General features: G+C 38.9%; 2 protein-coding genes across 2 annotated transcripts; both read left to right on the plus strand.

The window, feature by feature from the left end:
• The first annotated feature begins 6,089 nt into the window (after positions 1–6,089).
• On the plus strand, positions 6,090–6,377 carry LOC141511626 (small ubiquitin-related modifier 2-like). The gene is made up of 2 exons (XM_074220745.1): positions 6,090–6,243; positions 6,301–6,377. The coding sequence occupies exons 1-2, from the start codon at positions 6,090–6,092 to the stop codon at positions 6,375–6,377; spliced, it is 231 nt and encodes a 76-aa protein (XP_074076846.1).
• Positions 6,378–14,280: 7,903 nt separating this feature from the next.
• Positions 14,281–24,745, plus strand: LOC141514784 (keratin, type II cytoskeletal 75-like). Its single transcript, XM_074225866.1, has 9 exons — positions 14,281–14,837; positions 15,515–15,729; positions 17,784–17,844; positions 18,332–18,427; positions 19,618–19,782; positions 20,931–21,056; positions 21,697–21,917; positions 23,250–23,281; positions 23,902–24,745. The coding sequence occupies exons 1-9, from the start codon at positions 14,331–14,333 to the stop codon at positions 24,150–24,152; spliced, it is 1,674 nt and encodes a 557-aa protein (XP_074081967.1). The 5' UTR covers positions 14,281–14,330; the 3' UTR covers positions 24,153–24,745.
• The last annotated feature ends 1,062 nt before the right edge of the window (positions 24,746–25,807 follow it).

Consider the following 25,807-nt stretch of genomic DNA (forward strand, 5'->3'; position numbering starts at 1 on the left):
AATAATCCCTTTGTGGTCCCTATGGCATGGAACAAAGAGCTAATCACTAAACATTCAAATATTCAAATATTCAAATATTACTTTATTTGTATGTTCTCTCTCATATATACCAGTCCATCCTGTACAAATCATGTTCATGTTTCCTCACAGCTTAGTCACAGAAGGTTCATCCAATGTTCTGGAGGCCTTACTCAATTTCTGTTGATGTTGAGAGGGAAGAGGAAGGGAACAAACTTTTATTAATCACTTACTATATACCAGCTTTGAGCTAAGTGTTTTACAGATATTATCGATATCAATTCTCATCTTCTAATGCGTCTCTATAATCTTTGTCACTGCTGGTCATGCTTCATTAATACTGTTTTCTCTCTGAGTTGTGGGGCACTGCTCCCTCCCGGTTCTCTTTCTATCTGTATGACCATCTCACAGTCTCCTTTTCTGCATCTTTACGTCATAACCTGATCATGTCATCCCACAGGGCTCTATCCTGGCCCTTCTCTCTTTTCCCACTAAATACTATTTTCCTACAGTGATATAGGATCACCCCCCAATTTTGATATCTTTCTATTTTTTGAATACTTTATATTCATGTTTCCTTCTTTTAGGTCCTCAGTACCCTTGCAATAATGATACCTTTGGGCACAGATTTGAGATTGTATAATTTTTTTATTGATCCAATTTAGTTAATTGATTTTGTTCCACAATAGCACAATCCATTGTTCTTTGTCCATGAATTTAATTTAAATATTCAAGTGATCTATGAGCTTAAATATATATTTATATGTAATGTATATATAATTATGTATAATAAGTTTAGAAATCTAGTTGTTTTACTAATCTTTGTTTATTCATTTTTTTTTAGGTTTTTTTGCAAGGCAAATGGGGTTAAGTGGCTTGCCCAAAGCCACACGGCTAGGTAATTATTAAGTGTCTGAGACCAGATTTGAACCCAGGTACTCCTGACTTCAGGGCCGGTGCTTTATCCACTGCGCCACCTAGCCACCCCATCCACTGCACCACCTAACCGCCCCTGTTTATTCTTACCTCAATGAAATGCAGGTTCTTATCAGGGAGTCTGGTCTAACATCTTTATACCACCAAGCTATCCTTTAGAGTGTATGATTTGCTATCCAAAGAAGTCTGGTCTACTATCTTGAGGGTGGACTCAAACAATGAATACTACTTAGTCACAGGAGGGAAGGAGGGGTTGGCCCCTCATTCTTAACTTCTAACTGATTATATTGTTACCCATGCCTCAGCTATTCAACCAATCATGTTGTCTTCAGTCTATGATGCTGAATCAACCTTAAAACTAATTGTATCAATTCCCTACGGACCCCATTCTGTTCTTTGTACCTTATAAAAGGGAACTGAATTTCTATTTTGGGGTCTTTTGTCTAACTGAGTTAATCATTAAACTCATCTTATTGGCAAGTTCATGCCAAGTTAATAAAATACTATCTTGCCTTAGTCTACCTTTGTTGAATTTTACTCCCATCAATGTACTTTATGTATGCATGATGTCATCTAACTGCTTCTCCCATCTTATTCTCTTTAGCAATATTTATGACTCCTCTATAGAACTATTATCTTTAAGTCTGAATATTAATTCTACTACTCTTCTTGATGAAAGTAGTCTAACTAGAAACAATTTTAGACATTTTTCTTCTCTTTGTCATCCTCCTTTGTTATTTTTATCTTGAATGTCCTTGGGATTTTCTGTTGGATCTTTTACCAAACTTTCTTTAAACTTCCCTTTATAGTTTCCCTCTGTTTTGTGAAGTGATATTCCTCACAATCTTCCATCCTTGAGAACTGGTACTCTAACAGATCTTAATTGTCTAGAAATGACTCTAAAATTAAGTTCATAATTAGATTTGGCAAGAGTTCTGGACCACCTCTTCATTAATGACTGGGACAAAGAAGGAGGGAATGATAAATAATTAGATGGTTTCTGAGACATGGAATAAGAGAATATTTAGAATTTATGGTGAATCACCTAAGTATTTGGGGGGGCAAGGCTAAATGCAAGATAATATATAATGCTGAGAGGAAAAGGAGTAGAAGAAATGAAGGAGGGATTGGTAGGATGAAGCACTTCCTGAATTTTGGAATAGCTTGAGTAAGCTACAAGAAAGTAGGAGTTAGGAAAGTAAAGAATACAAGGAGTTAGGCAAAAAAAAACCTGTCTCAAATGGAAAGCTCATTTAGGAAGAGTCCAAGATAAGATATAATAAGATGGATTGGGCCAATTGGTAGAGGGTTTTAAGGAAAGACGGACTCTCCTCTGACTCCCAGAAAGCTATGTACATTTTTCTAATAGTTGATGGTATTGCTTTCCCTTTGTATACTTTTCCAGAAGGAGGATGAAGGTAAGCAGAACAGTAATATCCCAAACACTTGAATACACTGTCATATTCATTTTCCCAGACTTTTTAGAGGGGGTCATCCCTTCTAGTTTGTAGACCCTTAAGCAGAAACCTCTATTTGATCTGATCTGAAGGTGAAGCTTGCAGTAGGGGACTAATTTTTTGGCACAATGGCATGTTGGCTAGACCTGGAGTGAGGAAAAGTCAGGTAAAACTTAACTTTGACATTTAACAGTTATGAGAACATGGGCAAATCCCTTAACCTTTCTGAACCTCAATTCTCTCATCTGTAAAGTGAAAATAAACTTGTAAGTACCTGTCTCAGGGCTGAGGTGAGGCACAAATGAGATAATGTATGTAAAGAATTTTGTAAACTTAAAAGTTCAGTTATTACTGGAGAGTCAAAAAGGAGATAAGAAAAAGAGTTGTCAGAGTTCATGAAATAATGTCTGAGAGAGTCCCAGAAACAAACATGGGGATAAGAATATCTCTTTCAGTGATGATTTCTTCATACAGTGACACACATTCCAACCCTCAGACAGTTAACTCTTTTTACATGATAACAAGCCAATAGGATGGTGTCAGCAGCGTCTCCAGGTTACAGCAGTATCACCCAGCCAACCTAACTGGAACCCCCCCCCCCCCAGGTTGATGCTGCTACATGTCTACATTTACCATGTAGAGATTTCTAGGGATTATGCTACAACTCATAAGAGACAACCACTCCATCCCTACCCACCCAGGAAATAAGTCCAGCAAAAAGAGCTTTCCATTTGTTCCCAAAAGAGGAAGCACCTCTCCTTTCTCAACAGCTTTCCTGATTTCCTGCTTCTTCTCAGAAAGATTTGGAACATCTCAAATATTGAAATTAATTAAAAGTTTAAACTGAATGATTAGGAAGCTTGCTATCCCACCAATGGATTTCTTGTTTAAATCCAACTCTTTTCTCTGGTGATTTAATGCAGAGGATGTCAAAATAATTTCCTTCAATCTTCTGTCTTTACACAAAGCCCCAAATAGTGCTGCATAGACAAAGGAGAATTTCTCTGCCTCCCCCATCCCTTTGTATTCAGGAACTCTGTAGACATTGTCAGAGTATCTGAGTATTTGTGAGACCTTTTCTTTGTGCATGTTTGTGTCCTTATACTCTTTCTCTACAACTGGATCTTAACCTCCTAGGAGCACGAACTGGCTCCTATTATTTTGCACTCATCTCTCTCCCCTTCTCCTCCCCCCCGCCAAAAAAAACCTGACTGAAAGTTCAAAGTACTACAAGGAGTACTTATTAAGGTTATTGGAAACTGAAGTAAAAAAATAGTTGGTCTGAAGGATAGTCTCAGTATCCTGCATAATTGAATCTTCTGCAAAATGTTTGATTAAACAAAATAATGACTTCATAACAATTCAATTCAGTTCAACAGTGTTTAATAAGTGTGTGTGAGACACTGTGCATTGGATAAAAAAGATGAAAGCAAAATGTTCCCTGTTCTGAGGAAGCTTATGCTCTATGGGACAGGATTTTTCGTTTGAGAACTTCGTGAACTTTTTTTTTTCTCCTGCATCTTGGTTCCTCTATCTCAACAGGGATATAGAACCAGACACAATGCTGATCAACAGGGAAATTATTAATCACCCCAGTTCTGACTTGGGTTGCCAGATGGTCTTCTTAGGGCTTCCCTCTGTTTTATGGAATGATACTCCCATAACTTTCCATCTTTGAAAATTGCTGTTTTTAAAGATGCTAAAACCAAGGTCATAAAAGTAAAGTTGTTGCTTTTTAGTCATTTTAGTCATTATCCAACTCTTTGTGACTCCATTTTGGGATTTTTCTTGGAAAAAATACTAGAGTAGTTTTTCATTTCTTTCTCTTGCTCATTTTTTAGTTGAAAAAAGTAAGGCAAAGTGGGTTAAGTGACTTACCCAGGATCAAACAGCTTCTAAGAGTCTGAGACCAAATCTCAGGTCTTCCCTGATTCCAGGTCCAGTACTCTATCCATCAAGCCACCTCACTGCCCTCCTATAAACATGAGTTATAGTTAGTGTCTGAATCCAAATTTGAAATCAGGAAGATGAGTCTTTCTGCCTCTAGATCCAGTGCTCTATCTTCTGAATCACCTGGCTACTCCTGCAAATAGGCTCATCTAAATTCAACTCTATTCCTCCCAAATTTAGTGTGAACATTTGATTGACTGTAGCTCAATAGCAGCTCAAGATTCTAGAACTCAGGTCACTGACCAGTCTCAGCCTTCCTCAGTAGCAGAAATTACAGGTAGTTTGTCATCATGCACAGATGATGACAATGTTTAAAAATTCTGATAACTACAAGTCAATACAATCGGCTTACTTTGTAATCCTATCCATTTTATTTTAAGCATTTTAAAAACATTACTTTGAGAAGAGGTTTATTCCACCAGGCAGCCAAAGGGCTCCAGGACACAGAAAAGGTTAAGGGCTGTAAATACAAGATAATTTGAGCAGAGAGAGAACCAGTGACTGAGAGGATCAAACAAACCTTCATAGAAGAGGTTATAACTGAACAGAGCCTCGAAGGAAGGTTAGGATTCTGGGATGCTGTAGTTATGAGGGAGTGTATTAGTTCATCTAGGGGCACAGCAGTAATAGATAGCCAAATTTGAAGAAATGTTGTGTTTGTCTAGGACAGTTTTATTAGAATATAGAGCACATAAAAGGTAGCACTGTGAAATAAGGTTGGAAGGGTTGGTTAGAGCCATAGAGCAGAGAACATTAAGCAACAGATAGAAAAGTCTATATTTTTTCCTAGAAATAATAGGGAGTCACTAAAAGTTTTTGAGCAAAGGAATGATATGATTAGAGCTAGGATATTGGATTAGGTAGGAACTGATTATAATAGACCTAGGGAAAAAATTCTATATAAGGTATTTAAGGATTTAATTTTCCTGTAAAGATATTATTGAAGCGTCACAATATCCCTGTAAGGTACATACTACAAGGTACTATTAACCATTTTCCCAATGAAGTAATTGAGGCTTGGAGATGAAGGTACTTCCACAAAGATACAGGAATAGTAAAAGGTAGAGCCAACATGTCATTAGACATACGAAAGGATTACCAACTCTCCTCCAAGCTGACATAAGCCAACTATAGGAAGCAGCTTTTACCACTGAATGTTGGGTCTTTCTATGGGAAGGTAAGATTATAAATTGGACAATGACTCAACTGAGCCTGGAAACCTGTCCATTCAATTTGTTTCATTTTCAAAAACCAAATCTAGGGTTGGAGCCAAGATGGTGACAGGAGAAGATTCTCTCTTAGGTGCTCTCTCTCTGATATTTCCAAACTTATAAAATAATGACTCTAACTAAATTTTCAAGAGACAGAACCCACACAGGGATCCAGTGAGGCAGTTCTCCAATCCAAGGTAACCTGGAAAATAGCAGAAAGGCTCCACTTCACAGGGTTAGAGGGGCGGGGCCACAAGAGTGAAGGAGGCAGAACGTGCGCGCCCTCAGCACCACTGCCGCTGCCTCCTCCTCCTCGACCTCCTCCTCCTCCTCCTCCTCCTCCTCCTCCTCTCTGGCCTCCTCCTCCTCCTCTTCCTCCTCCTCACCATCACCACCATCCTCCTCCTCCCGCTGCCGCTCCTGCTCCCACCGCTGCTGCTTCTCCCCCGTTCCCTTGGAGCGGACCCTCCTCGTGCCTCTTTTGTGAAGCGGCGGCTGAGGAGACCCCAGACTCGCCATGGCCCACGAGAAGCCGAAGGAAGGAGTCAAGACTGAAAACAACGACCACATTAACTTGAAGGTGGCAGGGCAAGATGGTTCAGTGGTGCAATTTAAGATTAAGAGACACACACCACTTAGTAAACTAATGAAAGCCTATTGTGAACGACAGGGTTTGTCAATGAGGCAGATCAGATTCCGATTTGATGGGTAACCAATCAATGAAACAGACACACCTGCTCAGTTGGAAATGGAGGATGAAGATACAATTGATGTATTCCAGCAGCAGACAGGAGGTGTTTACTAAAAAGGGAACCTGCAACTGTACTCCAGAACTGTGCTTCCAAGGAAAACAATACATTCACAATTAGAAAACCAAGATTTGGTTCATCCACATCCTGACTACTGCAGTATAGTTTTCTCTTTGATTCCCTTCCCCCATTCCTTTATTGTACATAAAGTAACTGGTGTATGTGCACAGGCATAATGCGTATTTTTTTTTAAACTAAATGGCCGATGGTATGTCTTGATCAACATCAAATGGAGATGGGGAGGGGAAAAACAAACTGGTTCTGTGAAAATATCCCTTTTCTCCATTAGTGGCATGCTCATTCAACTTTTATCTTTATATTCCAGTAAGTTATTTTGCTCTCACTGTTTAACAACAAAAAACCCCCACAAAAAAATCCCTGCATACCTTGTTTGATTGGATAATTTCAATGTTTTTCTTTTATCATTGTAAAACCAAGGACGATTTTATAACTTTTTTGTATGTAGCTGTTACATGTAGGGCAATCTCTGTCTCTCATTAGGGATAAATTACTATAAAGAAATTGATCCTAGATAGTTTTCCCTTCCAAGTCAAACATCTTGTTGTTTAAATAAACTTCTTGTTTAAAAAAAAAGAGTGAAGGAACCTCAGCCTCCTGGAGGCAGCCCAAGGGTGCTGGGAGCTGCAGCTCATGGCAGCAGGGGAAGTTTCCTGACCTACACCCCAGGGAGCAGCAGGCACAACTTGGAAGAGCAGTAGGGGGGACCTCTGCCAGAGTGAGCATGTAAAGTCCAGCCCTCAGTGCACTCAGTGAGCAGTGTGGTTGCAGCAGCCCAGATCCAGGAACTGGAAGCAGGCAGAGCTGATAAGCAGGAGCCTCCAGGCTTGAGTGCTCAAACTAGGTAGGGGAGAGGAGAGAGACTGCCAAGGTCTAACCTCTGTACCTGGAACAGGACTCTGGGACTCTGACCACATTCAGATCCTGATCTCAGTCTAGGCCCCCCCTTAGAACAGCAGGGCCCCCCACCTCAGCCCCGTGGCAGAGGGGTGCACTTGTGGTCATTTATAGACCAGGAGGGAAGACAGAGCTTCACACATGGAGATCCTTGTGGAGGGGTGTCCCAATAATACTCAAAAACTCAGGAAGCACCCCAAAACTAGGCACAGGCTGGAGAAATGAGTAAGCAGAGAAAAAAGAGGAACACCATTGAAAAATACTTTGTCTATGATCCCCAAAAGGATCAAAATACTCAATCTGAAGATGAGGAAGTCCAAGCTCCTGTATCTAAAGACTCCAAGAAAAACAGAAATTGGACTCAGACTATGACAGAGCTCAAAAAAGACATTGAAAATCAAGTGAGGGAGATATGAGAGAGATGCAGGAAAAACATGAAAAAGAAGTCAGCAAGTTTAGTCAGGGAGATCCAAAAAAAAATGCTGAAGAAAATAATATGTTACGGTTGGCTAGGTGGCACAGTGGATAGAACACTGGCCCTGGAGTCAGGAGTACCTGAGTTCAAATCAGGCCTGAGACACTTAATAATTACCTAACTGTGTGGCCTTGGGCAAGCCACTTAACCCCATTTGCCTTGCAAAAACCTTAAAAAAAAAGAAAATAACATGTTAAAAACCAGCAAAGATCAAATGGATGAAACAGTTCAAAAAGTTATTGAGGAGAAGAATGCTTTAAAAAGCAAAATTGGTCATATGGAAAAAAGAGATAAGAAAGCTCTCTGAGGAAAACAAATCCTTCAGATGTGGAATGGAACTGAGGGAAGCTGCTGATTTTATGAGAAATCAAGACACAATACTTCAAAACCAAAAGAATGGAAAAATTAGAAGAAAAATGTGAAACATCTCATTGAAAAAAACAACTGATATGGAAAACAGATTCAGTAAAGATAATTTTAAAATTATTGGAATACCTGAAAGTCATGATCAGGAAAAGAGCCTTGACATCATTTTCAAAGAATTACTACAGGAAAATTGCCCAGATATCCTAGAAGCAGAGGGCAAAATAGAAATGGAGAGAATCCACCAATCTTTCCAAGAAAGAGATCCAAAAAAAAAACCCCAACCCCCAGGAATATTATAGCCAAGTTCTGGAACTTCCAAGTCAAAGAGAAAATATTACAAGCAGCTAGAAGGATCATACAGGACTTAGCAGTAACTACATTAAAAGCTCATAGGGCTTGGAATATATTCCAGAAGGCAAAAGAGCTCAGAACACAACCAAGAATCAACTACCCAGAAAAACTGAATGTCCTCTTCCAGGGAAAAAGATGGACTTTCAGTGAACCAGGGGAACTTTAAACGTTCCTGTTGAAATGGCCAGAGCTGAACAGAAAGTTTGATCTTCAAATACAGGACTCAGGTGAAGCATAGAGAGTGGAGGAGAAGGGTAAAATATGAGGGACTTAATGATGATGATGATGAACTACATGTATTCCTGCACAGAAAAATGATACTGATAATACTCATATGAACCTTCTCATTTAACTGAGCAGGTAGAAAAGCCAAGTCTAGATAGTGGGTGCTCAAGCCTTATCTGATTGAAGATGTCAAGGGTTATGGAACCTACTTCTTCTACACATTGAGTTCAAGGGAAGAAAACTGTCTTTGGATGGAATGGGCCTGCCTTTTCCCATATAGAACCAATGTTTTTCACTGCTAAGCTGTATAGATAGAGACCAAATCAGTCACTAGCCTTCCTTTGTCAAGGGAAGGCATGCATTTCCCATTTTTCTCTTTTCACAGGGGGAGTTAAACAAAGTTTATGATTTTTCTGGAAGCTAGGGAGAAGACGAGCTTATGAGAATTATGAGCCTGGGGAAAAAGTGCCATACATTCAATTTATAGTTACCATCTCAAGCTACCTACCACTCCCTCCCCACCTACTCAGCCCTCTAGGAGGGCAACCCAAATCCATTCTTACCTCTTCTTCCCTTCTCTTTCCCAAACTCCATGGTGGCCTGGCACACCTTCCCAACCTACCACTTAGAATCCACAGAGTGGGAGGAGATGGAAAGAACATATGATTCTCCTGATATGCCTCAGAGGAATGGCAAATATTCCTCTGACTTAACATTCATCAAATATAAGAATTTTGTCCCAGATATATCTCTAAAATAAGCTAGATGGTCTTGAGATATAGAATAAAAGAATGAGTCTTGACTCTCAAGAAAATTATGGTTGTTAGAATTTGGAACATGTCCTATTGTAGTGTCTAGTTAGTGATTTAAAACCTGGGGTCCATAGATACCCAAGGAGACTGTGGATGGATTTCAGGCCACCCATGAAGTTGGATCAGAAAAATATTTTGAAGTAGTGTCATAAAAGGAAGGAAAGAAACATATTTCTTAGGGGCCTACTTAATGCCAGACACTGACCTAATTATTTTTAAACAAATATTATTTCATTTGATCCTCACAATAATTCTAGGAGGGAGGGGTTATTATATAACTGATTTTCTTTATGATCACATATATTTATATTTTGCCTTAAGACTTCTATCCAAGTCACTCAGTGAGTAGAGTACTAAACCCAGAGTCAAGAGTACAAGTCCAGTCTCAGACATTTACTAGCTATGTGATCCTAGACAAATCATTTAACCTGTCTCTCAGTTTCTTCATCTATAAAATGGAAAGAATAATAACAGCTACCACCAAGATTGTTATAAGGAACAAATGAAATAATGTCTGTGAAATGCTTTGCAAATCTTTTAGTGCTCTCTAGATGTTAACCTGTTATTATTGTTGTTATTGCTATTATCTCATTTTCTTTTAAAAACATTATTCTTAGAAGGGGATTATAATAATGTTTTTCCTTCATTTTCTCAGACCACAACACCAGGGAGGTGATGCTGTGACAAGCACATGAATTGGATTTTGAGTGAGGGGAATGCTGTGCTAAGTCATTAGACTCACTTTCTCTTCCAGAGTCATCTAGGTCCAGTGGCCGTATATGAATCATGACAGTTGGAGAGGGCCCTGGATGTGAGGCAATCAGAGTTAAGTGACTTGCCCAAGGTCACACACTTAGTAGAAGTCAAGTGTCTGAGGCTGGATTTGAACTCCTGTCCTCCTGACTTCAAGAGGGGTCCATGACCTAAAAAAAAGATTAAGAACCTCTGATCTAGCTTAATCTCTTCTCTCCCCCAAGTCCAGAACCCTATACAGTGTCTTGACTCTCCAGAGGAAAACAGGAAAGTCTTATTTTTAGAAGGTAATACAAAGATGATATCTTAGGGTTTACCAGCTAGAGTTCTTTAGTCATTGGGCCTTGATTGTCTCAGAATTAATAGAAATTGTTTTTGTTTTGGTCAGAAACCCTGAGGGTCTTCCCCTCCCAGACTGATTTTTTTTTGACTAGGTAAAAGAGGCCATTCCTTGCCTCTTTCTTACCTTAATCATTGAATGGGTGCTGACCACTCAGTCAAACTGAGACCTTTTAAAGACTTCTTCCACTGCCTCCAGAACCATCTCCAGTCGTCTTGTTCTGTACTGGTCACTGAACCCAGTGGAGGAAAAGGAGAAGATGAGACTGCTGACTTTGCACAGCATTCCCTCACTTAAATCCAATTCACTTGAATGTCATGGCATCATCTCCTTGATGTCTTAGTCCTCTTTGATAACAAAGAATAAACAACAATTTCAGATCAGATCAGTATTTTCCAGAAAGACTTAGGCATAGATGGGAACAGGACTGAGCCTGAAAGGAGAAGGTGACATGATCTGACAGAAAGACCTGAAATCTAGGAGAGAACTTCAGGATCATAGGTCAAAAAAGAAGTGAGGAAATATGATTAATGTGGAGATGTTCTACATGATTGTAAAGTTGCTTGCTGTCTTGGGAAAGGGGGAGAAAAGGGAAGGAGGGAGAAAAATTTGGAACTTAAAAATCATAAAGAAATTAATATTAGAAATTATTTTTACATGTAATTGGAAAGCTTGTTTATTCTCAATGATGAGTGAAATAGGCAAATGATGCTCTCGATGGAAAACTTTTATACTTTTCCAGAGAAAGCAGTGAGCTCACCCCACTTTGAAAGTGACACTTGAAGAAAATCCAGAACAACAATAATGGGAACAGGGTTCATAGGACATGGTCCAGGAAAGAAATAGGATAGCCCAGAGAGGCCCAATCCCAGCCAGATTCCCACAGGGGAAGAGTCAACTAGGAGAATACTGTAACTGTCTCCATCTGATAGGCATGCCAGATAAGATGAGATAATGAAGCCAAGCTACACTCTGCTTTTAACCCTCTGCTTGTCTTTGTTCTATGGAAAACACTTCATGTAGCTAGTCAGCATCTCTCAGGAAACAAATGTTCCTTCTTCTGGGAGAAAGATTATCCCCGATAATGAGGCCTATAGAAAAACAAAGACAATTATTATTTCCACTCAGGTAACACACAACACACCTTTATGGTGGCTTGGTGAGACTTGGGTTCTCTAACAACAAGATGAAAAATGCTCTGAGGTTCTTTATAGCCTGTATCAACAGATGCTATGACTCATAGGTTTCCTTTGGCGGAAGAGGGTTTCATCAAATAGTGATGGAGGAGAAAATTCCCCAGTCTCATCCCTGAGAAGAAAGTCATCCATAAGGCATCTCATTGCCTTACTGATTGATACAGAGTCTTGCCAGACCATCTTTTGCCAACATCTTTCTGGTAGAGCGGACTTCCTAAGGAGAGGGTACCAAGAGGTCAGCAATAGAGAAGGCCTGTTGTTTGAGTTAACTGTATTATCATATGATGGGAAGCAGGGTAATTAAATATAAGGCATCTCACCCCCAGGGAGATTCCATTCTAATTAATGAGATAGGAAGAGGGCAAGATAAAATTTAAGCTATTGGACACAGAATTTTTCAAGAGACAAGGTTAGAATGAGGAACAACTTGTCAGAGTTTTAAGATCTGGCTTTAAAACTCAGCTTACTCTGTGGCTTTTCTTCATCTTTTATATAAATGGGTTAAATAAGATGACTTCTAAGGTTCCTTCTTGCATTAAATTTAGAGATTTGGGTAATAAAGAAGTTAAAACAGTGAGACCTCCGGGATGGTAAAGAGAAAAGAATGGAGTTTAACAGAAAATGCTTCAGTTAACTTCTTTAACTGAAGGAGTTAAGTTTTAATTGATATCCAAGAAACTGAGTTTAATACTGTCTGAAAATGTCTTCAGTGTGTGACTTAGGACAAGTCACTTGAGCTTCCTCAGTTTTCTATTCTGAATAATGAATGCCTTTACAGTGATCATCCACCATAGCACTGACTCTACCTTTCCTGGAGATCTTCTGTACAAAGCCTTTGCTGATTCCCACTCCCCACTCCCAACAGTTGCTGTCTTTTCTTCTAAAGTAGTTTATTTTTAACAATTTTGTCTATATGTGTATAGAATCACATGTCTATATATTAATTGTATATTAATATGATAAATATTTTTATATGTGCTTGTTTTTTCCCTCATTAAAATGCAAGCTCATTGTAATAGGGATTATTGCCCTTTTTTGGTCTTTGTATCCCTGCATCCTAGGATAATATCTGGCACATAGATGGTACTTAATAACTAATTAATTAATAATTAATTAGTTGAAGAATAATTAATTGGATGAGATGGCCTTTGAAGTTTCTTGCAGTTCTTAACAGTAAGATTATAGGAAGAGACAGCTAGGGAACCTTAGAAATGTGCATTGGACTATTTCTCTGATACTCTTCTGATGATCTAGTTTGCTTCCTTAAGGAGACTGTTAAATTCTTGAAGATAGAGACTACATCTAAGTCTTCTTTGGTATCTTTCAGGGTCCTGATTGGGCTATTGGACTGAGAAATAGCAGTCAATAAATATATAGCTGATGACTGGTTTGGAAAGAGAAGACATGGTCTTTATTCTTGATACACATTTATTGTAAGCTACAAGAATGGGATCATCCTAGATCACACATGCAAATACATATAAATACATGTTTAACTTTGTGGTTTGCAAAACATTTTGTATTATCACACATTATCTTCACAACACTGAGACAGGTTGTACATATATTAACATTTTAACATTAACATTAACATATATTAACATTTCCCATTTTAAGGGAAACTGAGGCTCAGAAGAAGGAAATGATTTATCCAAGACTACATAAGTGATTATTGGAAGAACCATCACACAAATCCAGGTCTTCAGATTCTCAATCCAGTGTTTGGCAGATGAGATGTGTGCAAACATGTAACATACATGGACAGATTTGGTCTTACATTCTCCCAAAATTATTCTAAAAAGGAACAGATATAAATATGATGGACAAAGGATGCTAAATATTGAGAGGATTCAAGCATGAGAACAGATTGGTAGCTTCAGGAAGGTGGGTATGGATCAGGGTTTGCTAGGAAAAAATAAATGTTTGTTTGACTAAAGATTGAATTGAAGATAAGAGTAGAGTTAGAAGATGGAAAAGTGGGTGATTTATTGCTCCCCAGGTCAGAGGAGTTGGAATAGAGTAATCATCAGAGATAGGGAGTAGTTCAATAAACAGGAAATAACCAATAATAGCTGCTTCTATTAACATAGTGTGTTTGAACAGAAGGGAGTCAGTTTTAGGCTTAAGAAAGCAGCATCCTAATGAAGCATCTTAGCTTTGTTAACAGTTGTATTTGTTATCTTCATTATAGAGTGCATGACTGGGACATGACTGAAAGTAGTATGCTTCTTGTTTGTTGGCAGATCATGTTGAGACAGGACTTCAGTTTCCACATGAGGTCAGGATGCCAAGGCATCAATGACTTTTACACTATTTCTAACCAGATTTGGCTGTGAGCTCAGTGTTGGCAAATGTCAGGAGGATGCTATCAGCAAGGCCTCCTTCAATTAATAATATCCCGCCTCCTCCTACAATCTCATAAAAACTGAGGGAACCTCCAGATTCTCAGTCACAGTATCTCCTCTCTTTCTACTTTTACACTCAACATTTCTTCTGACTACCTACTTCATCCTGCCATGTCTCGTCAGTCCACTGTCACCTTTAAGACAGGGAGCCGAAGGGGCTTCAGCGCTGCCTCTGCCATCACCCCTTCTACTGGACGTTCCCGGTTCAGCTCTGTCTCCATGGTTCACTCTTCAGGAGGCCATGGAGGGTTAGGGAGAATTAGTGGTGTGGGGACCGGCTTTGGCAGTCGAAGTCTTTACAATTTGGATGGGTCAAAGCGAATCTCCATCAGTGGGTCCAATAGTGGCTTTCGAAGTGGATTTGGTGGAAGAGCAAGTGGATATAGCTTTGGTAGTGGCATTAAAAGTGGACTAGGCTTTGGAGCTGGGGTTGGGGGTGGTTATGGGGGTCTTGGATTCCCTATCTGTCCCCCTGGTGGCATTCAAGAGGTCATGGTGAACCAGAGTCTTCTGGCTCCTCTCAACTTGCAAATTGACCCCATCATCCAGAGAGTAAGGAAAGAGGAAAGAGAGCAGATCAAGACCCTCAACAACAAGTTTGCCTCCTTCATTGATAAGGTGAGATATTAGATTTGGTTTTGTTCAGTAAGGTTGAAAGAATACTACAAATAAGACCAGTCATATTCTCATAGGACTGTGCAAACTTCTATTGATTTTTGACTATTAATACTATTCTTTTTTCTTGGGAAGATACAAAAATTCAGGTTCCTTTCTTCATTCAATAGTTATGGAGCATCTCCTAAATACTTGTCTTCTATGTTCCTGAGACTATGCTACATTGTCTTCCAATTCCATGCTCCCATCTCATCATTTAGTGAATCTATGGAACTTGGTTTCAACAATTTCTGGGTGAAAATCATATTATAAAGAAGATAAGATGAGGGTAGGGATGGGAGTGGTGTTTGTTGTATATATAGAGTGTAAAAACCTTCACAATGTGGAATTCTTTCAGGACTTTTGCCCACTGAAGAGAATTAATTCAATTGGTATTCCTGAACTTGCCCAAAAGAATCCAAATAATGCTTTATCCCATTAGCTTCACATTGGCACTTTTATCCCAGCTCTGCCAAAGTTTTTCGAGTTTTCTTTAGGATCGCTTCTGATTTAAATTGGGGTTATGACTAGTATATTTTCTCCACAAAGATTTTAGTTGAATCCATCTCTGTGGATAGTACACATAGAAATGCTTTCCTCTCTCAATTCTATATACTTTACCTTCTTTGTATGGCCTCCAGGTGCGGTTCCTTGAACAGCAGAACAAAGTGCTAGACACAAAATGGACACTGCTTCAGGAGCAGGGTATGAAGACTGTGAAGCAGGATCTGGGTCCACTTTTTGAAAACTACATTGGTAGCCTCCAGCGACAGCTAGACAGCATCAAAAATGAAAGGGGGAAGCTTGACTCTGACCTGAAGAATATGCAGATTATTGTCGAAGATTATAAAGACAAGTAAGTGAAGAATATGCTTACAATCAGTCACCTGGGCACTATCCTTTTCCTGGGGAGGAGAGAGGTATGTGGCTGCAAAATGGTATCATGTAGGCATGAGGAGATTGGAAACCATTTTATTTGGGGCAGTGGCCCAATTCTGGACCCCTCTCTGCTGGCCAGTGCTGATTGTTAATCATGACTAGAAGGGTGTATTGTTAGTACTGCTAGTGTTCAAAATGTCAGATACTCTAATCACCTCTGTGGCCTGACTTTAGGATGGGTGAGACAATTTTCTGGAGCTGTGGCTTCATGGTTTTGTGGGACATGGGTTATACTTTTAGAAGAGTTTTCTTGGGGAAGTTAGCTGTGATAGTAGAGCACTGGTCATGGAGTTAGGGGGACCTGAGTTCAAATTCATACTCAGACAACTTGACACTTACTAGTTGTAGGAAGCTGGGCAAGTCACTTAATATTGATTGTCTCCAAAAGAGAGTTTTCACTGGAACAGTGGGAAGGATATTGAATTTGGACTCTTGCAGGTTCTAATCTTGGTTCTGCATCTTGAAACCTCTAAAAGTCACTTCTTTTCTCTATGTCTCAGTTTTCTCATCTGGAAAGTTAGGGGTTCAGATGAGCAAATCTTTTCTAACTCTAAAACTTATGAAGATATGGAAGACAATAAGAAGGCAAAATAACAATAATATATATATATATATATAGTACTTCAAGATTACAAAGATCTTCAGACTATTGCTCTCACTTTTCCCTCATTACTCCCTCATTACATTCCCTCATTACTATTTTACAGATAAGAAAACAGAGGCAGGCTAGGTAAGATGACTTGTTCAGAGTCAAACTGCTGGAAAATATCTGAGGTCAAATTTGAACTCATATCTTCCTGACTCCAGATCCAGCGCTCTACTGAGCACCCAGATGTGTCATGTAACATCACATCACTCTAACAGAAAAGGAGGTTTCCAGTCAGCTTTATTTTGGCTATGTTACAAAGACCCTGGGAGATTACTTTAAGATATTCAACAACCTCTGTACATTACAACAATATATTCAAATCTAGTTGAGATAGGACCCTTAATCTCTCCCAACCCAGAGGTACTTCCATAATACAAAGTCAGATCTCCTGAGTTTAGTGTCCAGAGGGATATAGGATGCTGCCTAGTTTAACCTGTATCTCAAGCTCAACCTCAACAAGTACTCAACAAGTCCAAACTTTTAAAAGTTTGAGTAAGAAGGAGCTCATTAATCAATCTCAGTTTTTTCATCTGTAAAAGAGGGAGATGGACTAGAAAACATCTAAAGTCTCTTCCAGAGGTAAAAGAATAGTGAAGTAGACAGTGGAGTCAGGAAGACCTGAGGTCAAATTCAGCCTCAAATACTTCTGAGTTGTGTGACTCTGAGCAAGTCCTTTAATCTCTACCCATTTCCTCAATTGTAAAATAGGAACAATACCCAGGATTGTAAGGATCGAATGAAAGAATGCTTGTAAAGCACAAATTGCCTAGATACTTGATAAATTCTTGATTTCTCTTCTCTCAGTACTAAAACAACTCTTTCAGAGAGCTCATACTGCTTTTTTTCCCTTACAAAAAACAGAAACCTGCCTTTCAGCATTTTCCCTAGTTCTGTCTATAAAATTGAGCAGAAGAAATCAAATCTATTTCCTCTATGAGTCTTTTCTCCTCTAAGTTAAACTTCCTTGTTTCAGTTCCTTCAGCAGATACTCAATGGAAGTTCCAGTTCCTCAGTCACAGCAGTCACTAGAAGAGATAGTCCTAAATAAAAACTGGGCAGAGAAGGCAGATTTTAGAAAGAGAGAAATCACACCTGTACTTTTAATCCCATGAGTTCCATGCATATCATCTGTTCTTATTTTAAAAAATCTTCTGATTGAAGAAGAAATTGTCCTCCTTTTATTAAAGAAGAAACAGTCTCGGATTAAGTTGGCAGAAGAAATGAGCTTGATATCAGTTTTTCTGACTTAACCTACCATATCAGCTCATTTAATGACTTGCAACACTTTCACTTATTCAATCATCTCTCTTCTTTCTCAATAGGTTTGAAGATGAAATTAACAAACGCACTTCTGCTGAGAATGAGTTTGTGGCCCTGAAAAAGGTGAGAGTCAGAATATTACCTTAACAAAGGAAAAAAAATATAAATTGTGTTTTTTGAACTATGGATATCTCCTTCTTATCCTCAATTATTGGGAAGCCAGCAAATTGTACCACCATTTCTAAACCTAGTTCTAAAAGAAATAAAATACACCTGATTTGCGCAGATGCCCACTATTCTCAGATTGCGTTAAACTCAGTGATACAAAATTCAGTTCTTCCCCTCCTTCAGTTCTTGTACTTCTGTACTCGCTCCCTCTACCTTATCCAATACATATACACATATAAACACACACACACACACACACACACACACACACACACACACACACACATACCATTCACTATGGAAATCCCCATAAAGGAAGCAGAAAAGGCTTACAATTTTCTTGAGGCATACAACCTTACTTCTTTTTTTTTCTTTTCCACCTGATTTCCTATGAGGCTATGAACACAGGCTTGTGGCTAAGAATACATTGGTTTCTTTTCAGGATGTTGATGGTGCCTATTTGAACAAGATGGACCTGGAGGCCACCATCGACTTAATGACAATGGATATAAACTTTTACAGGACATTGTATAATTCAGTAAGGAACCCTAATATGTGTGTGCGTGTGTGTGTGTGTGTGTGTGTGTGTGTGTGTGTGTTTATGCACACATATATTCCAGGTAGAAAAAAAACTATTTGTGTATATATACATATGAATATATGATATATGCTGGAGATAGAGAAGAGGAAGGGAGCATGGTTCAAGGCAAAAACACTGACTTTGGTGTCAGTAGGCTTGGGGTCCCTTCAGCACCTGTGTAACTTTGGATAAGTCCCTTAGACAGATCTCTGGGTTTCATTTTTTTAGCTTTAAAATAAAGAGATTGAACTAGTCGGTTACAAATACCATTCCAGTTCAAAATCTATGATTCTGTGATCCTAATGAAGGAAACTATAATCTGGTTGAATGCCCAGGGAATATTGTCTCCTTAATACAAATTATCCAACACTTTCCAAGCAAGTTGCCAGTTCTGATCCCTTTCCCTCAAGGTAGGGAAATTCAATAAGGCTAGGACAGCTTTCAGGATTTCAGAATACTGGATATCACTGGCATTTGGTAGAGTTCCATTCTAAGCATCTTTCTATAGCTAGGGACCTGAGTCAGTGAGAGAAGCAAGAGATATAAGATGTAGGGGGTCTTATCCTGAATGTTGCCTGAGAAAAGAAGAAACTTTTGAGGTAGGTAAGAGCAAAGAACATATGGAAATCATCATAGTTTAATGCAAATCATATTCCCATATGAATCCCAAGGCATGTTCATAGAAAAGACTCTTAGGAAGGGAATAGTGGGCATTTTTGTTTCAATCTTTGGGAGTGTTTGAAGTCTAAGTCTCTGCAAGACAAAATAAGCAAATTTATCAGTTTTTTCTCTGAACTAGAAAGCCATGACAGAAAAGTCATAGACTCAGTGCACAGAATGATACAATTTTTTTTTGTATATGGTTAATGTGGAAATTTGCATGACTATATTTGCTACAATAATTTTATAATTTTTTCCTTTGTTCTATTTTTTTTTATTAAGGGATGGCAGTAAATAAAGTGGTATATAAAGAAAAACAGAATTTATTTATTGAAAAAATTAAAATTTAAAAAACTTAAAGAGAAATATTTATTCTTGGGTTTCTGTCATTAGATCATCTAGTCAAGACTGCATGACCATTTGAAGGGTAAACTCTAGGTCCTTTCTAGTTATGAGGTGCTAAGACCCTAGACTTTCTGACTTGACAGGAACTGTCCCAGATGCAAAATCAAATCTCAGACACTTCCGTGGTGCTTTCTATGGACAACAACCGGAGCCTAAACCTGGACAGCATCATCGCTGAGGTCAAAGCTCAGTATGAGGACATTGCCAATCGCAGCCGAGCAGAGGCAGAGTCTTGGTACCAGACCAAGGTGAGCAGCAGATGCTTCAGCAATGGGTTCTAGTGTACTCCCCCATAATCTTCACAATAATGAAGTAACAATACATAGATTACTATGTCAGCTCCTTTGGAATCTGGGACCTCTGACTTACATGACTATGTTTGAAAATATTCTCATCAAAGACAACTCAATGAGTCATCCTCATTGGGTTCTGCAATTCAGATATTATCACTCCACAATATCAACATTGTCCATGATGACGGTTGGTTGACTTAAAGTCATTAGAAACTAGAATCCTGTGGGTAGGGGCACTATATTATATATGCTATTTGAAGATGTAAAAGAAATAAAGACATAGCTTGCAGTCTGAGTTAAAGGGAAGGAAGGGAGCCAGCTAGGTGACATAAAGCACCAAAACTGGAGTCAGGAGGATCTGAGTTCCAATCCAGCCTCAGATACTTAATAATTACCTAGCTGTGTGACCTTGGGCAAGTCACTTAACCCCATTGCCTTGCCAAAAAATAAAAAGGTAAGGAAGGAACAGAAATATGAATCAATCATCCATTCAAGCAATGCTTATAAGGCACCTGCTTGGTGCCAAATGAATTGAGAAAACAAGTATATTTTTACAGGGCTCACATAAAAAAGTATAAAAGTCTAAAATGCATATGATGAATGAGTGTGATAGCTGAGCAAGGAGGAGGATGAAGAGAAATAACCTGAGAAAATGGTAACTTTCCCTAACACCCAACCTTTCTGAGGTTCTTCCTCTAGCAATGTTATTCATGGCTCTCTTGTCAATACTAATTCTGACCTTGTCTCTCTGTGTCTATTTCCTGGCTATGTATCCAATTAGACTGACTATCCTCATTTCTAGGGAAAAGGGCTGTGTATTCCATTTTAATCTGAGTCTTGGAGGAAGCATGCTACAATGGAAAGGAGGCTGGATATAGGATGAGAGGACCTGGATTTGAATTCTGGTTCTGCCACTTACTGCTTTTGTAAGGTTGGGCTTCAAAGTTCTCATGTGTAAAATGAAAGGGTTAGTCTAGAGGTTCCTTCTAGGTTTAAATCTTTGATTCTGTGATCAATGCCTCAAATAAAAATCATCTTATGGAGAGTGCTCAGGATAGTGATGCTGACTGATAAATTGACTGAGTCTGCTCTTGTGACTCTAGTATGAGGAACTTCAAGTTACAGCTGGACGTCATGGAGATGATCTCCGTAACACCAAGCATGAAATTGCTGAGATAAATCGACTGATCCAAAGGTTGAGAGCTGAGATTGACAATGCCAAGAAGCAGGTAAGGTTCTAGATGCTCCAAAAGAACCCCTGACCCATTGACCAATAATATATACAAACTGACCATAGGTTTAGTATTTAAAGGCTGGTTTTTGCCAATGCCACAAGTTATTCCTAAAGAATAGTGTAAGAGTATGGAGAGCTCACTAATAGCAACTATTTCTTTTCCCCCTTGAATTGTACAAGGTTCTCAAGTAGTCTGGGGGAAACCTCCAAAATATTATCGATAATATCGATAGCTCAAATCAAATTGTCTGCTAGATTAAATGAAAAGAAGTAATTACCTCTGAATATCTTATAGTCTATGGGAAAATCACAAAAAGGGCAGATTTAATATTCCTATAAGCTCCTTCAAAGAGGTTGCTTTCCCTCCTAGTTTTTCTTATAGGATTTCCATTTAAGAAGCATGGAGCCTTTGTGAGTGATATACAATGTAAAGCAGTGTGCTCTGATGAAATGAATAGGGGATCTGGATTCTAATATCTCCTCCATTAATCCATTCTAATGCATTTGGCTTAGTCATTTCCCTCCCTAGGCTTCAATTTCCCCAAATGCAAAGCAAAGGGGTTAGACATTTTTTTTAAAGATTTCATGTAACTCTGAAATTTAATTATACACACACACACCCGTTCTCCCTGCAGTGTGCCAATTTGCAGACAGCCATAGCTGATGCTGAACAACGTGGTGAGATGGCTCTCAAGGATGCCCGGGCCAAGCTGGTAGATCTTGAAGATGCACTACAGAAAGCTAAACAAGATATGGCACATCAGCTTCGGGAGTACCAAGAGTTAATGAATGTCAAATTGGCCTTGGATATTGAGATTGCCACCTACAGGAAGCTGCTGGAAGGAGAGGAATGCAGGTGGGAGAACCTAAAACAAGATTTTGTCCCCAAGGCAAACTGCACATAACCATCTAATATCTGGTAACTATGTAAAGTTTCCAAGGATTCAGGTCACTGCAACTCATATTTCTTCTGGAAAATCCCACAGAAGAATGCACATACATTCAGGCCAGTCAGTGACTAATACAAATAGTATGCTTTTTATTCCCTGAATCCCTTCTAAAGAAAAAAGCCAGGGCTGAGTTCTGTCCTTGATGCCAGGCTGATTTCTTATTAGCTCTTCAAACCTGTTTTCAACATGAAACAAAAATAAGATCTCATTTTGGGTCTAATTAAGAGTTTCTGTGAAAGGAAAAAAAATTCTCCTGGCTCTCTGACAAGCTTCTAGATGTAGGAGGTAGCAAGAGGGTGGAAAGAACACAGAGGGAAATCAAGAAAAATGGGTTCCAAGAACATCTATCTGTATGGCATTAGGAAAATCACTTCCTCTTCTTTGGTCTTAGTTTTCTTATCTATAAAATTGTGGGGGGCTTGGTGTTAGTGGAACAAAATTACTCAAGAGTTCTAAGCCCTAGCTTCTGTATGCAGACTAATGCAAGGAAATTCCTTAATGTTCTCCTATAGAACTACCCTTACCCACCACTGAAATAAGGGTATGAACCTCCTCACAGAAGGTTTTTCCAGAGGGAAAAGGAGCTGTAAGGTGTCTAGTCAATCTGATAAGAGTGTAGTGTTAGGCATAGAAATGACAGCCTTCTATGAACTTACATGCAGAATCAATCCAAAGAATGACCAGTTAACAAAGGGATACAAGGGAGATCTTTGTTTATAAAGGGAAAGGGAGAAATAAGCATTTTTATAGCAGGTTCTATGCTAAGTACTTTATCAATATTCTCTCATAAGCTAAGGAATCAACTGGCTTTTTTTCCCAAAAGAAACAATGGATTCCATCATAAAAGTGGCACTACTAATTTACTTCTGAATTTTGTTGTTGCTCATAATGTTCTCCTAATATAACAGCATGAACATTAGCCAAGTATCTGACAATAGCTCATTATTAAGATGAAAAGTTTCCTCCTTATGTGACAGGTTTCCAGAAGTCTTACCTTCTGTCTTGGTGCCAACATATGACTAATAATCCTTTCCATGAGGTGTTTGATGAATTTATATGAAAATAAAGTTGCATTGCCCAAATCACTGACTTTCCTTTTATGTCTCCAACCCACACATTATTTCAATTATTGTATGATTAGCATTGTTATTATTGCAATTACTATTATTTGGATCATTCTGAGAGACTGCCATTTGCTGAACACAAGACATAGCCTTTCTCTTTTTGGTTCTTCTCAGGTTGAGTGGAGGAGTTGCACCAGTTAATATATGTGAGTATAATCTCCTTTGATATTGCAGTAAATTTCAATTCTTTACACCATTTTAAGAGAAGGCTATTAGTTAATTAATTTGTCACCACCTTGAAGGTTAGAAGTTTTGCAAAAGTCATTATGCTATGGGTGCCATGTAAAGCAGTGGAAAGAATACTGTTTTTAGAATCCAAAGACTTGGATTATTTTCCTAATCCAATCCCTGTTCTGAACTTCATGAACCATGCTGAATTTCAGTTTTGTCACTTATGAAATGGAACTAACTACACTTGCCTTAGAGGTAGTGTGAGGATAGCATGTTTATAAAGTGTTCCATAAATGGTAAAATCCTAAATAAATGTCACCTCTCATGAGACACTCTGGTGTGATACTAAATCTGGGAATCTTCTATACCACTATGGAGTCCTGGTGTTAGGCTAGTTGATGTAGACACAGATTTGCTTAGAATCAAAATAATAGATGAGCAAATATTTGAGGTTCCCTTCTAGCCCAGATTCTGTTCTAGCTTGTCATCTTTCCATGTAACTTAAAGTATGGTTCAAGGAATTTGACACTTGCTCAAATGTCCTTAAGGAACAAGCTAATTCCATCTCTGATTCTGATTCTTTTTCCTTTGACAGCTGTGGTCACCTCTACTGTCTCCAGCGGCTATGGCAGTGGCAGTGGTGTTGGCGGTACCAGTTTGGGTTTGGGTGGGAGTACCAATTATTCCTATACCACCAGTGGTGGGCACAGCCTAAGTGGGGGCCTAGGGAGTGCTGGCTTTAGCACTAGTAGTGGCCGAGGCCTGGGAGGCAGCTTTGGCAGTGGCAGTAATTCCAGCATTAAGTTTGTCTCTACCACCTCCTCTAGAAAAAGCTACAAGCATTAGATAGAGATATCAATATCTCCCCCCCAACATCACTTCATTTGGACCTTGGTCTAATCTGTATTCAAGCATCTTCTCTTACTCCCAGATGCCTAGGCCTTTTGGTATTCTTTTCTCTCCCTTGCCAGATGGTCAAGCATCCATCTATCCACTGATATACTTTTGATGCTGCTGAGGAGTTGGGAGTCACAGAACCACCTAGGCCTTCAACTTCTAGCCTAAACATTGGTTCTCAGATAAATCTTACTCTCCTCATAGATAATTAGCTCTGCTGACTAAGATACAGTGCCAACGTCTCTCTTTTTCAAGACAATTCAGTTCAACAAGTCTTTGCTATGCTATGTGCAAGAGTTCTGATTCCTAGGATGTCCTAGTTTTAGAATATTCCCCTAAGACTTCTCCATATGCAAGAATATAGGGACTTTGAGTTCCAGATTCCATTTTTCCAAATGCTTTCAGATGAGTTCCTCTCCTAGGAACAGTATATCTTGCTGATATAACTGATATCATTTTGTTGACTGCCCCATCCTATGGTGTGTATAAGCTGCTCCCTGAGGGTGCTCCTTCCTTTGCCTGCTAAAAAATTATCTATTAAAATGCATGGATAATATATAAATATATAGACTCATGTATTCTGTTCGAATGTTGAAACTAAAGTGTGGATCAACTGCTCATTCTAAGGCCCAAGGACTGGCTACATAATTGATGTACTATTTTCTCTTTCAAGATATGAAGCATTCATGGGCAGGGAAGTGGGAGGAAAAGGATTGACTGGTGTAAAGATCCCTCTCTGCCTGTTTGCTCTCTAATTCACATATTCTTCATCTATGTCTCATTGAAGATAGCATAGTCCTAACAGAGACCCTGCTCCCATCTCACAGAGCCTTCCAGGTTTTAAGGACAGGATTCTGTTCCCCTCCTAAACAGAAATATGTACCAATACAACTGGAGTGGCCCAGCCCCTCTACTCTAGAGAGGCTGCAAAGGGAGAGATTGTTCTAAGTCAACTTCTAACTTGTCAACAGGAGTGGAGAAATAATAGACCAGGGAGAAGAGTTAAAAACCAACCCCAGGGGCAAAGTTTTCACAAAAGAGAGAATTTAGGTCCTTAATTGTTAGACATATCCTGGAATCAAGCAAATATCTGAGTTTACAAGCTTCCTAGATCCTTTCATTAGGGCTTGGCCAAGGGTGTGCCAAAATGAAATAATCCCCAAGGTAGTGATAGTAGTGATAGGAAAGGGACTGTAGCTAAAATGGTTTCAAATAGGAAGCATTTTTACAGACACCTATTGATGGGTGGCTGAAGGATCAAGAGGAATTTTCTTAAGACTAACAGTGAAAGTTTCAATATGAAAGATTCAAAAGGCCAAAGAGTGTATTTATGTGTGTGTGCAGGTGTGTATGTATGTGTGTTGAAGATGAGGAGTGATTCAAGACATATATAACAATAAGGAGAATTTTCAAATGTTCTTTCAATCCCCATGAGTAAAGAGTTTAGGAGCAGGTTTAAAAAGCTAAGAACATAAGGTGGAAAGAATGTCAAGAAAGAACAGCAGTGAAGCAATTGAAACCAAGTGCTGTGAAATGATAATAGCCTAACTTGGATCCAAAGAAGAGATATGAGAAGTCTGTCAAAGTATAATAATAATAATTAT

Source organism: Macrotis lagotis, chromosome 2, assembly GCF_037893015.1.
Source record: "Macrotis lagotis isolate mMagLag1 chromosome 2, bilby.v1.9.chrom.fasta, whole genome shotgun sequence".
In the NCBI taxonomy this organism is placed as follows: domain Eukaryota; kingdom Metazoa; phylum Chordata; class Mammalia; order Peramelemorphia; family Peramelidae; genus Macrotis; species Macrotis lagotis.

Bases quoted from the DNA above. Each gene is read 5' to 3' on its own strand.
- LOC141511626 (XM_074220745.1), top strand. From the start codon at position 6,090: ATGGCCCACGAGAAGCCGAAGGAAGGAGTCAAGACTGAAAACAACGAC. The intron at 6,244-6,300 runs GTTTGTCAATGA...TCAATGAAACAG, and splicing joins AGCCTATTGTGAACGACAGG to ACACACCTGCTCAGTTGGAA.
- LOC141514784 (XM_074225866.1), top strand. From the start codon at position 14,331: ATGTCTCGTCAGTCCACTGTCACCTTTAAGACAGGGAGCCGAAGGGGC. The intron at 17,845-18,331 runs GTGAGAGTCAGA...GTTTCTTTTCAG, and splicing joins AGTTTGTGGCCCTGAAAAAG to GATGTTGATGGTGCCTATTT. The intron at 21,918-23,249 runs GTGGGAGAACCT...GGTTCTTCTCAG, and splicing joins CTGGAAGGAGAGGAATGCAG to GTTGAGTGGAGGAGTTGCAC.